Raw genomic sequence first — 15,923 nt, 5'->3', positions numbered from 1 at the left:
TGCCCGCGCGCGCTCGCGCAGGTCTGGCCTCGCCAGTCCCAGCCGCCCCTCCTGTTGCTCGGGCTGGGTTTTCACCCGGTAAGAGCCGGGAGCGTTTCCCCGCCGGGCGGTGAATGCGGGAGCGCCGGGGCGGCGGGCGCGTGCGCAAAGCCGGCCGTCGACCGCCTGGCCGGCGTCAGGGGGCGGTCAGCCCGCGGTGAGCCGATGGAGCAGAAGAGCGGTCCGGAGCCTGCACCGGAGGCGGAGCGGGAGGAGGGGGAGCCCGAGGTGAAGAAGCGGCGCCTCCTGTGTGTGGAGTTTGCCTCAGTGGCGAGCTGCGACGACGCCGTGGCTCAGTGCTACCTGGCCGAGAACGACTGGGAGATGGAAGTACGCTGTCGCTGTTTCTCTCTTCCCGCCGGGTCCGTGGGCGCACAGGTTCCATCCCTGCGTCTTTGTTTTTCAGAGAGCGCTGAACTCCTACTTCGAGCCGCCGGTGGAGGAGAGTGCCTTGGAAAGCCCCCCGGAGACCCTCTCTGGGCCCGAGTCCTGGTGAGTGACGAGGGGGGCGGGGAGCCAGTCCGGGCGGAGGCGGGTTCTGTCGGCATGCCTCCGGCATCCTGGGGCTTGCCGTGGCGTGGGGCGGCCGATGGCGCGTCGAGTCCGGTCTCCCGTCCGAAGATCCGGAGGCGAGGGGTTTGTGCTGTTGCCTCTGGCTGGAGAGGCGCCCCGGCAGCAGGGCTAACGCTTCCCTCCCAAGGTCCAGACTGTCCATTCGAACGTAATTTGGAGCCCGAAGAGAAACAATCTGAAATGTAATTTTTGACTCTAATTATAGGAATTATGTAAGCAAGAGGTTCGGAACAAATGAATAAGGGAAAAACCTCTCTTGGAGAACAGTAACTTGGAAATCTTCTTGTTTCCTGTGTTGTTTGTTTATTTCCTCTCCGCTGGTCAGCCAGAATAATTTTATAAAATGCACACCCGCCTCTGGTATTCCGTCAAAAATCCAGGAATGACAAAGTTAAAGCCACCAATCGATAAATAGTGTTAAGTAAGAATTTATTGTGCATGTAAGAACAGTTCATGAACTGGGAGCGTCCAAATTCAAAGACGGTTATGAAGCTCAGTGGCACCAAGTTATAGATTGGTTTATAACAGTGAAAACTAGGAAGTTGTTTAATCTCTGCAGTGATTGGTTATTACAGTGATTTCTACACGGTAGGGGATGATTAGCAGACATCTGGTCCTATCCAAGACGTCCATGGGCATATTTGGTCCCTGGGAAATGGTTTTGGACAGGACCAGATGTCAAGGACCTTTTGCTGTGGACCAAGTGTCTGATGGATGTTTTGGACAGGACCAAATGTCCTGCAGGGCAGGGAATTGGTTAAAAGTGATTATCTCATACCATTTTTAGGAAGATGACTTGTTTGTTTTTTGGTTGTCGGAGGCATTTATAAGAAATAATCTAAGTTAAGTTTCACCTATGTTCGTGAAATACGGTAGATTCAGTTTTGCTTTCCTAGCTTAAATGGTTTTGTCTGCTCGGGAAGTTCTCAAGTCCCATCTCCATTTCGTATTTAATTTTAACAATTCTAACACTCCCTCCCCATTTCCTGCACTGCTGTTCTTTTAAGGCTAGATGCTTTACAAGTCCCTCCATAGTTTGAGCACTGCCTGTCTTTACAGGTTCGTCTCCTGTCACTCTCTCTTTCCTAGCCTACAAAAAGTTCCAGGCATATCATATTTTCGATTTCTCCAGTGGGCCATTTTCTCTTGCCTTTCAGCCTTTGTAAAGATATTTTCTTAGCCTGTTTATTTCCTCTGTCTAGAATTTTTTTTTCCTCTTTCCTTACTAAATAGTATTAACCTTAAAGGCCCAGTTTAGAATGATGCTTTTATAGTATCCTGCATGACCCCTGTCATAATAACTTAGTTCGTATTATAATTGCTGTTTAATATTTTATATCTCCCGCTGGCCCGCTGGACTACACATTTGGTGAAGAGAGTATCTGTTTTATACATTGTTGATTTCCCAAAGTCTAATATATTTGATTTGTAATAAACTCTCAAAAAATATGTATTGAATGTATGAAATTCTTCCACCTATGTGGGCAGCCTACACAGTAACTGTTCATAGTGGAGACTCTTTTCTCTCTTTGATCTTTCAGCTGCACTGGCTTACAGATATGATCAGATCATTTCATTAGACTTCGTTTTCTATCTGCCTAGTCTCTTACTGGGGAATTGTCCACCCACCCACAGTGGTATATCTCTGGCTCCCATGTTGTAATAGCTAGAGCCAGTTAGATTAGTAGAGATTCACCTAGCTCAAACTGCCCAGTCAGATCCTCTCTCCTGGGATTTCAAGATTAGGACCAAGAGATCTAAGTCTGAATCTTCCTGTGGAGCCGGAACTGTAACATGTTAACTTAGTACCTTTTGGGATCCATACCCATCTTTTTTTGTGCATGGGGAAGCTGAGACTGCTGGTCTGCAGATAGAGAATGAAGCCGAGGGGAGTTGAGTAGGATTGAGAGAAAGACTTGATTGCACTTCCTTAGACATAGCTGCATTCTTGTACCTGGCTCTGTGCCGTGTTCCTGTTTCATTATAAATTCCTCTCTTTTGCTCAGACTGGCCTGAATTAGTGTCTGTTAGTTGCAGCCTAAATTGTAACCAACAAAGAAATTGGAACAAACGAGGTGGATTCCCTGAAATAATCCCTCATAAAAAATGTGGATCAAGCTGACTGGCGGTGGGATGGAGGACCATTAGGAGTCCTCTACCCCAGAGTCGTAAATTGGCAGAAACAAGCAAAGTGGTTGATTAGGCCATGGCCTGTTGTCTCTTGTAACTCAGATCAAGTGTCAGTGAGAGTGAGGCTTTATAGAATAAAGTAAGAATTTATGCTGATATAAATACATTTGCCTAGGGGAGAAAGAAACACTTTTCCTTACAATAGAATTCCAACTACTAAATATAGAAGGCATGATGGAATTAGAAAAAACTCACCATTTGGGAACCACCATAGTAATAATTACTTCAGAGAGGAGTCATCAGTGGATACTAAAACTAATGGGTGAATGTTAACGAGAAACAAGATATTCACATAGTCTCAGAGTGCCTACCCACCAAGTACTTATTACAAAAGGGAAAAAATCATAACTGTGCAGTGAAGAAATCTAGTAGGCAGTGCCTTAACCAAGTGATCGAAGTTAACAGCAGTACTGGGGACAAATCCATAGCAGGTGCCTCCTGATGTGCTGCACTGAGGAGGACACACTGTCACTTCTGTGTCATTCCTGCCAAAAGTGCATAATCTGAATCTATTCATGAAAAAATATCAAATCCAAACTGAAGGGCATTCTACAAAATAAATGGTCTGTATTCTTCAAAAATAACAAGGTCATGAAAGACAAAAACTGAAGAATTATTTGGATTTAGGAAGACTGAAAAAGATGTGTCAGCTCAATGCAATGTGTGATGCTGGATTAGGACATTAGTGGCACAATTGGTGAAATTTGTATAGGTCTTTAAATTATATGATAATATTGTATCAGTGATAATTTCCTGACTTTCAATAATTGTACTAGGGTATATATGTAAGCCTGTCCTTGTTTTTAGGAAATATGTACAAAAGTATTTATGCAAACGTTTCAGAATAAAAAAATCAAGTAAATGTTAAGTAAGTAAAACGTCAACATTTATGTGGGTGAGTGGTGAATAGAATTCTTTTACTGCTTTTGCAGTTCTGAAAGTCTGAAATTATTTCAAAATAAGTTAAAATAATAAGTTAACTAGACTTAGTGTGGTGATCATTTTGCAGTGTATACAAATATCAAATCATTATGTTGTGCACCTGAAACTAATATTATATGTCAATTATACCTCAATTAAAAAATAATTTAAAAAAAGTTAAAATACTGGCATTAAATTTATTAAAATTATCAATATGGAAACCTATTTTGTAAATTTATGTAAGTTTATAAATGCTTAGCAGTCACCTTTTAAGTGTTTTGTCCCTGCATTCAAATGTTTGGGCCTTGGTGGGGATAGGGGAAGGTGGGGTCAGGTAAGACTCTGGACTGAAGCACATACATGTAGCCTCTCCAGCATGGCAGTCTCAGGGGAGTCGGACATCTTACATGGCAGCTCAGGGTTCCTGGAGAGAGTGTTCCAAAAGGTGTGAGTGAATGCTGCAAGCCTTCTTAAGACCAAGCCTCAGAAGTCCCAGAATATCCTTTTCACCATATTCTTACTGGTGAAGCAAGTCGCCAAGGCCCAGATTCAAGGGGAGTGGTGTTAGACTTCACCTCTCAATGGAGGGAGTAACAAAGAATTTGCAGTCATTGTTTATCTGCCACAATGAGATCTTATTGCAAATATGATTTAAAATGATTAATAGGATTTCTAAATAAATTTGGAAATCTACATCACTTAGTCTAATTTGGGGTCCTAGTTTATCATTTTAGGGACACATGTCATTGAAGGATGTTGAGCTGGCTCTAACTGTATTAGTGAGCAAACATTTGGAAAACATTGTAAGAATCTTTTTCCTCAGTCATGTGGCTTTTGCTTTTCTATAGACAGATACTTTCAGGGCTTTTAAAAAATCCATTTATCTGTAAAGTGAGGCCTGCAAATACTTAGAAAATACTTTTTAAATGAATCAGTTTATAGGTTATTTGCAAAGTTGTGTTTCATTCTGATCTTGCCAGTGTTGACCTAACCAGTGAGGAAACGACTGAGTCCGTTAGTTCCAAAACCAGCACAGCTGAAAATACTCAGCAAGAAGATGACAGCATGTTCTCTTTCATTACCTGGAATATTGATGGATTGGATCCAAACAATCTGCAAGAGAGGGCTCAAGGAGTGTGTTCTTATTTAGCTTTGTAAGTATCATTACTTCTGTTAATGGTAGCATGATAATGTCTTGCCTGTTTACAAAGAGGGTAACAACACTGTGGGCTTTGGCATCAGACCTGAATTGACAGTCCAGCTCTCAGAAGAAACATCTGAAAGAATGGAGAGGGATTGCCTCTAAGAGTGGGATTGTGGGTTACGGTAGAGAGTGAACACTAATTTTTGTTAGAAGCCTTCTACTACTATTTTACTTATTAAACTTTGTATATAATTATTGCCATGAGAATAAAATTACCAAAAAGATCTGTATCTGCCACATACTGGCTCCATGACCTTGTGTAACCACTTGTGAGCAACTCAGGTTCTCTGGAGCTCAGTTTTCTTCATCATGGATAATAATTGTTTCAAGAGAAGTGAAAGAGATCATAACATTTAAAGCATCTATTAGATGTAGGAGGATTGTAGGCTCTCAATGTTACTGGTTTCTATTGTCAGTAATTCCACTTATTTTAACTTTAAAGTGTTGTCACATATATTTTTTTAAAAATTTGATCTTTACAATATTATGTATTAAATAGCATAGATTTCTCATTTTATAGTTATCAAAGATCTGTATGAATATTGAATATTAGGTGTCCTAGAGAGTAATAATTTTGTTCCTTTTACGTTGTATTTTCCTAATCTAGGCAGCTGCAAATGAAATAGTGTACCTGGTATTTATCATAAATTGATGTTTTTATTAGGTACAGCCCAGATGTGATATTTCTACAGGAAGTTATTCCCCCATATTATAGCTACCTAAAGAAGAAAGCAAGTAGTTATGAGATTATTACAGGTAACAGTTTTCCTATTATTTAACTTGTCTTTTTCTTTGAAAAACAAGTCAATGAAAGAGATAAATCAAAATTAGCTTGTTGGAGCATATACAAGAAAAATCACAGATGAAATAAGTTTGAGAAAAGCCAGACACGGGATACTTGGAAAACTGTGGGAGAATACGTTATCCAGCTTACCTAATGTTAGGATATGTGAAAAGCTGGTTGAAATGATTTTTCAGGAAAATATAAATTGCCAAAATTTGAGACATTGAGTATCTTTTTGGTGAAATTAAATTACTAAAAATCTTAAGTGTGATAATTGCATTGTGGTTATGCTTTTTCAACAAGTCTTTAATAATTTTTATTTTGTTCTTTTTCTAGGTTTTGCCTTGAATAGTTCTTTGATGTTCTATCTGTTTTGTTTTTAAAGTGCATTTAACATGCCACTTTGGCTACATTTCATGGTTTTTGACTAAATCTCATGCTTTCTTTGACTTTTGCTTTTATATAGGATGTGATTTTAATTTTGATTTATTCTTTAACCCAGAATTGCTAAGGAGAAGGTTCTCTCTTAGTCTCTGTGTCTTTCTCTCTTTGTAGGACTTGTCTGTATTCTCTTGGAGATTCTTTTTGCCTCTCTTCTGTTTTGGATTTCTGTTTTCTGAATCCCATGCTTTCATTCTTCTGGGTTTACTTCCTCATTTTATTGGAGCACATTCTCTAATCACTTTCTAAGAAATAGTGGACGGAGAATGAAGTTTTTAAGTTGTAGCATATTTGGAAATGCCTGTGTTCTGTCCTCATAGTTAGTTGCTAGTTTGGTTGGACATAGATTTCTAGGTGGAAAGTCATTTTCCCTCAGAATTTTGAAGGCTTTATTTCCGTGTGTTCTAGTTCCCTTTCTTGATGATCGTAAGTCTGACGCTGTTGTAATTCCTGTTCTTCCCCGCTCTCATTCAGTAGCTTTGAGGGTCTTCTTTTTAACCCTAGTGTTCTTTGGGTCTTTTTTTCATTTATTGTGCTGAACACTTGGTAGGAACTTTCAATCCGGAGGTTTGTGGTCTTGAGGTCTGAAAAATTTTTTTTTTTCTCTCGCCTTTCCTCCTTCCGTCTCCTTCCTTTCTCTCTTTCCTCCCTCTCCCTCCTCCTCCTTATTCTCCCTCTCCCCTCCTTCCCACCTGTGGGCTGCCCACCTGCCATCTTTCTAGCCTACCTGCCGTCTTCCCTTTGCCCTTCATTCTTTTCTCCTTCTTTCCTCTCCTTTTTCTTCCCCCTTTCTCTTCCTTTTCCTCTTTCCTTCTCTCTCTTTCTCTTCCTCTCTCCTTCTCTTCCTTATAATCTCTTTACTCCTTCCCTTTTTCTGGAATCCCTTTTTGTCAAAAGGATGGACCTCCTTGGTCCATCCTTGAATTTTCATATCTTTCTTTCTTACTTTCCCATCGCTTGATTGTTTTACTTTCTTGGCAGTTGTCTTGACTTTTAGATGTCATTATTTTGACTTCCCAGGGACTCTGTTTGCTGCATGTCTGTTTTATAGAACTTACTATTCTTGGTTTATGGATGCAGTATCTTATCTCTGAGGATATCAGGCTTTTTTAAGTTAGTTTTTTGTTTGTTTGTTTTAGGTCTTTTCTCTTTCCCTGCGTTGTTTTCAGTCTTTCTTTTTGTTTGTTTTGGTGTCTGTCCTTCATGTTAGACCAGTTCCATAAATGTTTAGGGTTCTAAGTTCTTGGTTCACATTTATATTCCAGGTACTGAAAAGCCAAATACAGTTCGTACCTGAGCAGGCGACAGTGCCCCCACCACAGCTGGGTGAGGGATGGATTGTGGAGAGACCCCGAGTTGTCAGTATGTCAGGATAAAAAAGGCTTCTAATCTGAGGCCATTCAGTTTCTCGGAAAATAACTCTCTAACTTTTGGTCCTCTGGATGGGGGTTGAGGGGGGTGCTTGTTTAGCTGCTGGCTGGAAGCAGGATAGAGCAAGGGAGCTGAGGCGCCCTCTGAGGAGGCAGCTTTCACTTGATCCCTCTGTTCAGTTCCACACCTCAGCCCATCTCCCTGTCACGCCTCCCAGCGACTGGTGACTCTAGAGTTCAATTTCTCTTTACATCTCTAGTCTTCTGCTAGCCGAAGGGTGGTCACTTGGCTGTAAGGGGTTGGGGAAGAGACCCAGAGGCTGTTGAACCTTGAACTAGCCCTCCTATTCTTAGTAGCTCACCTTTGCGTTCAAGTACTTAGAGTTTCCAGGCTTTGGTGGAACAAATCTGCTTGCTTCCTGTCCCTGGTCCTCTGCTGCAGGCACGCACCTGGTGTCTGTCTGTTCTAATAAACCAGTCACCGCTTCTCTGTCTACTTTGTTTTCTGAAAAACTTGGGAGCTTTCATTCACTGCTCCTCCACTTCTGTTCTCTTTTCTTCTTGCAGGTTTATCCCTTTCTAAATGTTTTATTCATTTACTGTAATTTTTCTGGTGCTTCCAGAGTGAGAGGTAAATGCATGTCAATTTGCCTCAGTTTAAGTCTCATCTACTCTGTCCTTCAGAAATTTCTCAAATTTTCTTCTTTGGTATTGGCACCTTTAACTATTTTTGGGACTGTGTGACTTCATTTTTATTTTTATATTTCTTCCATACTTCCAGTTACATTTTGGGAGGGAGCAGGTAATCATAGGGACATTGTTGACCATCTTCAACTGTTTTGAAATAATAGTTTACTTTTAAGATTTAGATCCATTTAAATATCTGTACCTGTTTGTTATAAAATCTTCAGGGGGACTTGTGATAAACTGCAAGATACTCTTGACCTGTCAGCCTAAATTCTTTTCCAAAACATTTGAAGGTAATGAAGAAGGATATTTCACAGCTATAATGTTGAAGAAATCGAGAGTGAAATTTAAAAGCCAAGAGATTATTCCTTTTCCAGATACAAAAATGATGAGAAACCTTTTGTGTGTGCATGTAAGTAATTTTTTTAAATTGACTGTTTCTTTAAAAAAAGAATGGGCTGTTTTTTATAGTTTGTGGAGATGTCTTTTTTAAAAAACCATTGCCTATAGAGGAGAATTTGCTCCTCGCTGATAGATTTTTCTAAAATAGTCTTAAAGACCTTTGTAAACTAAGTTTTTACATAAATTTCTTTTATTTTGAAGATTGGCACCTGAGCTAACATCTGTTGCCAATCTTCTTTTTTTGCCTTCTTCTTCTCCCCAAAGCCCCTGGTGCATAGTTGTATATTCTAGCTGTAGGTCCCTCTGGTTGTGCTATGTGGGACGCCGCCTCAGCATGGCCTGACGAGCGGTGCCATGTCCATACCCAGGATCCGAACTGGCGAAACCCTGGGCCACAGAAGCAGAGTGGGCGAACTTAACCACTCGGCCATGGGGCCGGCCCCATAAATTTCAAATATAGACAAATTTGTAAAAATAAAATCCTTGCTCCGTTAGATATTTTCCTAAGAGTATTTAAGAGTTTGCTAATATTCTACATTTGCTTCCTGAAGTACTTTTTTTTTTTTCACTAAATGCACTGTACATAGTATGGTGTTGTACTCTGTGAGGCTTACAAAAATGAGTCAAATAGATCTTGCCCTCAGAGAGTAGCAAGGGAAGCATTGTAACTATAGTAACTAAAATAAAGGAGAGGCATAAATGCCAGGGAGAGGTACAAAGAATGATGTGCCAGGGAAGTTTAGAGAATAGAGAGGTGACTTTTAGCTAGATTGTTATTTTTGTTTTAATTGAGGTATTATTGACATTATATTAGTTTCAGGTGTACAACATAATGATGATATTTGTATATATTGCAAAATGATCACCACAGTAAGTCCAGTTAACATCTGCCACCATACATGGTTAACAATTTTTTTTTCCTATGATGAGATTAGCTAGATTGTTTAGTGAAAATTTCATGAAGGAAGTTGTATTTGAATTGGGCCCTGAAGAATATGTGAGATGTAACGTTAAGAACAGTTCAGGTGACAGAATCACCACAAGCAAACTTGCAAATTGCAAGTGGCAAGGTATATGTAAATCACACAGGGCATGCATGGGTCTAAATGAGCGTTCTGTTCAGTTGGGTGTAGAAGGCACGAAGAGGGGTAGTGTGACAAGAAGTAGGTGGAGTAGATTGGATATAGATTATAGAAGATCATGAATGCCCAATATGAAAGAATTTGCACTTGATTCTGTTGGCAATTAGTTTAAATAATAATAGAGCCTACATTGTTGGTATCTTAATTGCAAATGGTAAATGATTCTCATTCATTAATTTAACTGACCTTTTCTGAGTGCCAGGCTCTTGATAATATAGCAGTAAATAAAAAAAGAACCGTCTTTGCTTTCAAATGACTCATGGCTTTGTAGGAGAGGAATAATTGTGCTGTAATTCTGTTGAGGGGACCTTTTAAAACAGTCTTTCCAGCATGCCATAGGAGTGTAGAGGAGGGAGCCACTGACTGACTGGGGACATTGGGGAAGGGCCCACAAGAAGGTAACATTTGAGTTGGGTCTTGAAGTATTAGTGGGTGCTTGCTAAATAGTCTTCTTTGGGAGCAAAGTTAGCACCTGACACTTCTTTGATCTAGAAGGATAAGCACAGTGTTAATTATATAGTTTCACTTTAGTAAATATATACCAATGGGGTGAATAATTGCTGATTCTGTTATAAAAGTTAAGCATCGGTGGTTAGTGATAATTTTAACGAGTATAATTATCCTCTTTCAGGTGAGTGTGTCGGGAAATGAACTTTTCCTTATGACTTCCCATTTGGAGAGCACCAGAGGGCATGCTAAGGAACGAATCAATCAGTTAAAAATGGTTTTGAAGAAAATACAAGAGGCTCCAGAGTCAGCTACCATTATATTTGCCGGAGATACAAATTTAAGGGATCAAGAAGTGAGTGACAAAGTCACTTCAATGTTTATGGGTAGATTATTGCTGTGGAAACTAATGTAGGTTCATTTTGACCAAAGCTCTTAAAATTAGGACCTTCATTCACTCAAAATGTGTAAGTGACCTTGCGGATGCAATTCAGCAAATATCTATTTAGCCTGTGCAATATGCCTAGCACTGGGGAAGCTGAGGCGGAGGGGCTCTTACGTTATTGGGGAAAACATAAATTCTGTATATGAAACAGCACAAAACAATACACGTTGATTAACAAGAGTGATAGAAAGAAAATAATGATTAGAAGGGTTTAAAAAAGGTCAAGTTTCTTTGCAGTTTCTCTAGTTGCAAGGTGAAAAGAACAGAAAGATTTGACGATCATAGTTGTCCCTAACTTTCAATTCCTTCTGAGGTTTTCTTTTTTCCAACATTTTTTAGCCCCCTTTCCTGCCACCCCCGTGTCCAGGTCTGAAACAAAATCTTTCCTCTTAGTTCAGTTGAGATGTGTTGGGACTTTTTAGGACTTTTATTTGAAACATTCAAGGGTAAGCCTGCCCTGCCTTTCCTCCTCACTCTGGCTGAGTTCACGTTGGAGAAAAGTGAATTGAAATGGAGATTCTGTTCATTTTCACTGCCATGATGTCCAGGAGTGGAGGAAAAAGTGAAATGGAAGGTGAAAGTGTGTCTAGACTTAGTGCCAAAGTGAAGGCAGGACCCCAAATAAAAGAAATGGTACTCTGTTTATCTTACTGACTTCGTGTCCTTGTACACAGATTATTTTAAAAAATCAAGCATTCTATAGGACTATTTGTAAATCACTGACTTTATGGCAGCTATGTTTCTTGGCCTGGTTAACTAACTTACCTACTTTTTAAAAAATCCTGCTTTTCAACAAGTGGTCTTGGGAAAACTGGATATCCACATGCAGAGCAATGAAGTCGGATCCTTACTTTACAACTTATACAAAAGTTTAGTCAAAATAGATCAGAGACCTAAAGGTAAGAGCTAAAAACTATAAAACTCTTAGAAGAAAACACAGGAAAAGCTTCACAACATCAGATTTGGCAGTGATTTCTTGGATGTGACACCAATAGCACAGAACACAAAAGAAAAAATAGGATGGACTTCATCAAAATTAAAAAAACTTGTTCATCAAAGGATACTATCAATGGAGTGAAAAGGCAACCCATGGATTGGGAGAAAAGATTTGCAAATCATCTGACAGATGATTAATATTTAGAATATATAAAGAGCTCCTACAAAAAAAAATTTTGGTTAAAAAATGAGTATAAGATTTAACTAGATATTCTCTAAAGAAGATATACAAATGGCCAATAAGTACATGAAAAGGAGCTCAATGTCACTAATTATTAGAGAAATACAAATCAAAACCACAATGAGATACCTACTTCACATCCATTAGTGGATTGTTACCAAAAAACCAGAAAATAACAAGCATTGGCGAGGATGTGGAGAAATTGGAACCCTCGTGCAAGGCTGGTGGGAATGTAAAATTGTGCAGCTGTCGTGGAAAATGGTGTGGGAATTCCTCCAAAAATTAAACATAGAATTTCGATATGATCCAGTAATTCCACTTCTGGGTGTATACCCACAACAAATAAAAGCAGGGTCTCAAAGAGATGTTTGTTACCCTATGTTCATAGCAACATTATTCACCACAGCTAAAATGTGGAAGCAACGCAAGTGTCCATTGCCAGATGAATGGATAAACAAAATACATGTACATGCAATGGGATATTATTCAGCCTTAAAAAGGAAGAAAATACTGACACATGCTACAGCGTGGATGAACCATGAAGATCTTATGCTAAGTGAAATAAGCCACTCACAAAAGGACAAATATTTCATGATTCGTCTTAAGTGAGTTTCCTAGAATAGTCAAATTCATACAGGCAGAAAATAGAATGGTGGTTGTCAGGGAAGTGGGGAGAGTGGAATGGAGAGTTAGTGTTTAATAGATACAGCGTTTCAGTTTGGGAAAATAAAAAAGGGTTCTGGAGATGGATAGTGGTGATGGTTGCACAATAAGGTGGATGTACTTAATGCTGTAGAACTGTACACATTAAAATGGTAAATTTTATGTATATTTTACCACAATAAAATGTTTTTAAAACTCTTGAAGTGTGAATGGCAGAAGGAAGTATTAGCATTGTTAGTAAATTTCAAATAAAACTGAAGGCAGTTGACATTATTGGATATATAAAGAGTATACTTGTAAATTTACAGACTAAAGTAATAGTTTGCCTTCTTTTCACTTGTGTTCATTTTTTTAAAAACTACTAAAAGCAATAACCAAGGCCGTGGATTTTCAGCCTTCTGAGATTTATCTGACACTCAAAGCTAGGAACTAGTTATGGCAGAAGAGAAGGGGCAAATTCCAGACTTCTCTGGCTGTCAATCTTTTTATGTTACTTATTACCATGCAGCAAATAGTTTTCATAATATATCTAGTTATAACTAACATACCTAGTTTTGCATTTGTGTATTAATAAATTGTGACATTCTGACTTGAAATGTTGCAGTTAAACGTGGTAACAGTAAAGACACCTTTTCAAATTAAAGGAAAAAAGACAGTGAATGTTATAGTTTTCTTTGTTTTTCTTTTCAGGTTACCAAATGTGGTGGTTTACCCAACAACATTTTGGATGTCTGGGAGTTTTTGGGCAAACCTAAGCATTGCCAGTATACATGGGATACACAAATGAACTCTAATCTTGGAATACCTGCTACTTGTAAGCTTCGTTTTGATCGAATATTTTTCAGAGCAGCAGCAGGAGATGGCCACATTATTCCCCGGAGTTTGGACCTCCTTGGGTTGGAAAAACTGGACTGTGGTAGATTTCCTAGTGATCACTGGGGTCTTCTGTGCAACTTAGATGTAATATTGTGAAATACTTTCCAAATATGAGTTTTAGGTGTTCTGAGTAATTTTGTTGTGGATTTTTCCAAATATAATTTCTACCTACCTGGAAAGGTAGGTTTAATATAGAGGAATTACTGTACTGGATTGTTGTAACAGAGGAAGAAACTACTGTGATTTTATTTTGTGGATTGTATCCTCAGATTTCAGGCCTATTATTAATGTTTATTTAGACTAAAGCATACCTGTGTTCAGAATATGAGGCCTCTTAATGAAAGGGCACAAAAGGCAATCAGAGCTTTTAATAGTGCTCATAGGTGCCAGCTGGATTTCAAGCAAGGCCACATTGTCTTTGGGCTAGCCTTTGTATTTGATTTTTTTTTTTAAATCAGGAACCAAAATAGTTAATATTTTACATAAATCTTCAAATGAAAAAATAAGTTACTGAGTCCTTAGAACTGGATCGTTTAATATTTTACAAATTCAGATAATCTTAAATGAAAAAACCATGATCATCTGCATTTAAGTGGATGACAGCTGTCCTATATCAGACTTTATTTTTGTCAGCTCACAGAACATAATTAGTAAGCTTTAAATGAACTCTCATGATTTGGAATTCTTTAGCTCATTCATGTTTGTAGTCCTGTCACTAACAGAGGCAAATTAGGTTTGATCATGATTAAGGTCAGTTTTAGAGCAACATTGGACTTTTTTCCTAAGAGAAAAATAAATGTGTAAAGAGAAATAGCCCTTTAGTTTTGCTACTTATAAAACTGAATTATTTTACAAGAGGTACACAAGAGGTGCTTTAAAGAAACATTTTTTTCTCATAAGAGAAATGTACTTTAAATAAAGGATTTTGCGTGTTTATACTTTGTCTTAGTATGTTTTAGTGCCCATGATGGGATTGAAGTTTTTGCCTGCTTCCTGTTTCTGGCTCTACTGCTGCTGTTTCACCTTTGTGTGGAAGTAAAGAGCTTTCCATGTTGCTTCTTACCCTGCCAAGAATTACCAAGAATATATTGACTTCCTCAGTATAAAAAAAGGAAAGCCAGTGGGAAAAACTAGAATGAGAAGCGGCAGACCTTTGTTTTCATCAGGGGTGTCAAAGTTAACTAAAACACCGAAAAATAGACAAGCTGAATTTATACGTAATATTCCCTTTGTAGTGACGATGGAAAGGAGTTTTATATGTTAATCATAATCATTAAAAATAAAATGAGGGGCCACCCCTGTGGTCTAGTGGTTAAGGTTGGTATGTTCCGCTTTGGAGGCCTGGGTTTGGTTCCCAGACAGACCTATACCGCTCGTCGGCGGCCATGCTGTGGCAGTGACACATATAAAATGGAGGAGGATTGGCATAGATGTTAGCTCAGGCCAAGTCTTTGCTCAGCAAAAAAATACAAAATAAAATGAGAATGCTAATATATTAGCATACATTAAGGAGGCAGTAGTTCATTTTTGTGAGAAAAGGATGTTTGGGGCATAAATTACATATTCATTTGGAAGAATAAGTCAGAAGAACCCCACCTCATATCACATTACAAAAAAAAATCTAGGGGCCAGCCCAGTGGTGCAGAGGTTAAGTTCACATGTTCCACTTCCGTGGCCCGGGATTCACTGGTTCGGATCCCGGTTGCAGACCTATGCACTGCTTGTCAAGCCATGCTGTGGCAGGCGTCCCACATATAAAGCAGAGGAAGGTGGGCACAGATGTTAGCTCAGGGCCAGTCTTCCTCGGCAAAAAGAGGAGGATTGATGGCAGATGTTAGCTCAGGGCTAATCTTCTTCAAAAAAAAAGATGAATGAAAGTCTAAATATAAAAAATAAAATATGTAGTAGTGTGTATTAGATTAAATAAAGAATTATCAAATTGTTTTAAAGCCATGAAAGGAGTATCATTTCCTTTATGACTCACAGCATCCAAGTGAAATACCTTTCCATTTACTGCTTATAGTGACAAAATGTAGGAAACAAGTTATAAGTCAAGTGAATGGGAACAATCCATCACTTTTAATGTGCTTTCATGGGCAGTAGTTCTCAAACAATTAAGAACCTACTAATTTGCAATATCTTGAATTTTCTACTTCGAATCTCAAGTTCTTCCAGTATAATAGTTTTGCGTATCTTACCCCCCTCCTTGGTTAAATCCAACTGAGAATCTTCTGTTTCAGTAGGCTAAGTACCATCTATACCCCTGATGTGGGATGTCCTTGAACCTTGCCAGACCTCAGTTTCTCCCACCTTCAAAATAGGATAGTTCTTTGTCTTTTATTATGCAACTTAATAATTCAAATGCCTGCAAACCAACAGCATATTAACGAGGAGAGAGGAAGTCAGAGGCTGTACTAGGGATGCATCGTTTCATCCTTAGTGTCTGTTACAGTGTCTGGCAGGTAGCAGGGGCTCAGTGCACGCCCACTGAATACTGAAGAGAAGTGAAAGATAGCAGCCTCACATCTGTGTCCTAGGGAGGCCGACTAACATTTTCATTCA

At 39.0% G+C, this 15,923-nt stretch overlaps 1 protein-coding gene across 2 annotated transcripts; it reads left to right on the top strand.

The window, feature by feature from the left end:
• Positions 1-7: 7 nt before the first annotated feature.
• On the top strand, positions 8-14,297 carry TDP2 (tyrosyl-DNA phosphodiesterase 2). 2 transcript variants are annotated; one of them, XM_008513504.2, is made up of 7 exons: positions 8-369; positions 446-531; positions 4,704-4,877; positions 5,592-5,683; positions 8,503-8,621; positions 10,385-10,555; positions 13,176-14,297. In XM_008513504.2, the coding sequence occupies exons 1-7, from the start codon at positions 205-207 to the stop codon at positions 13,455-13,457; spliced, it is 1,089 nt and encodes a 362-aa protein (XP_008511726.1). In that variant the 5' UTR covers positions 8-204; the 3' UTR covers positions 13,458-14,297. The 2 variants fall into 2 exon arrangements, with proteins under 2 accessions (XP_008511726.1, XP_008511725.1); XM_008513503.2 differs by having other exon boundaries at positions 40-369; positions 8,434-8,621.
• The last annotated feature ends 1,626 nt before the right edge of the window (positions 14,298-15,923 follow it).

Source organism: Equus przewalskii, chromosome 19 (genome assembly GCF_037783145.1).
Source record: "Equus przewalskii isolate Varuska chromosome 19, EquPr2, whole genome shotgun sequence".
In the NCBI taxonomy this organism is placed as follows: domain Eukaryota; kingdom Metazoa; phylum Chordata; class Mammalia; order Perissodactyla; family Equidae; genus Equus; species Equus przewalskii.
Note: the sequence above shows the minus strand (reverse complement) of the source record. Positions and strands in the feature narration are given on the sequence as shown.

Coding starts and splice junctions, on each gene's coding strand:
- TDP2 (XM_008513503.2), top strand. CDS start 205: ATGGAGCAGAAGAGCGGTCCGGAGCCTGCACCGGAGGCGGAGCGGGAG. Junction 532..4,703: donor CTCTCTGGGCCCGAGTCCTG/GTGAGTGACGAG, acceptor TGATCTTGCCAG/TGTTGACCTAACCAGTGAGG. Junction 10,556..13,175: donor CAAATTTAAGGGATCAAGAA/GTGAGTGACAAA, acceptor TTTTCTTTTCAG/GTTACCAAATGTGGTGGTTT.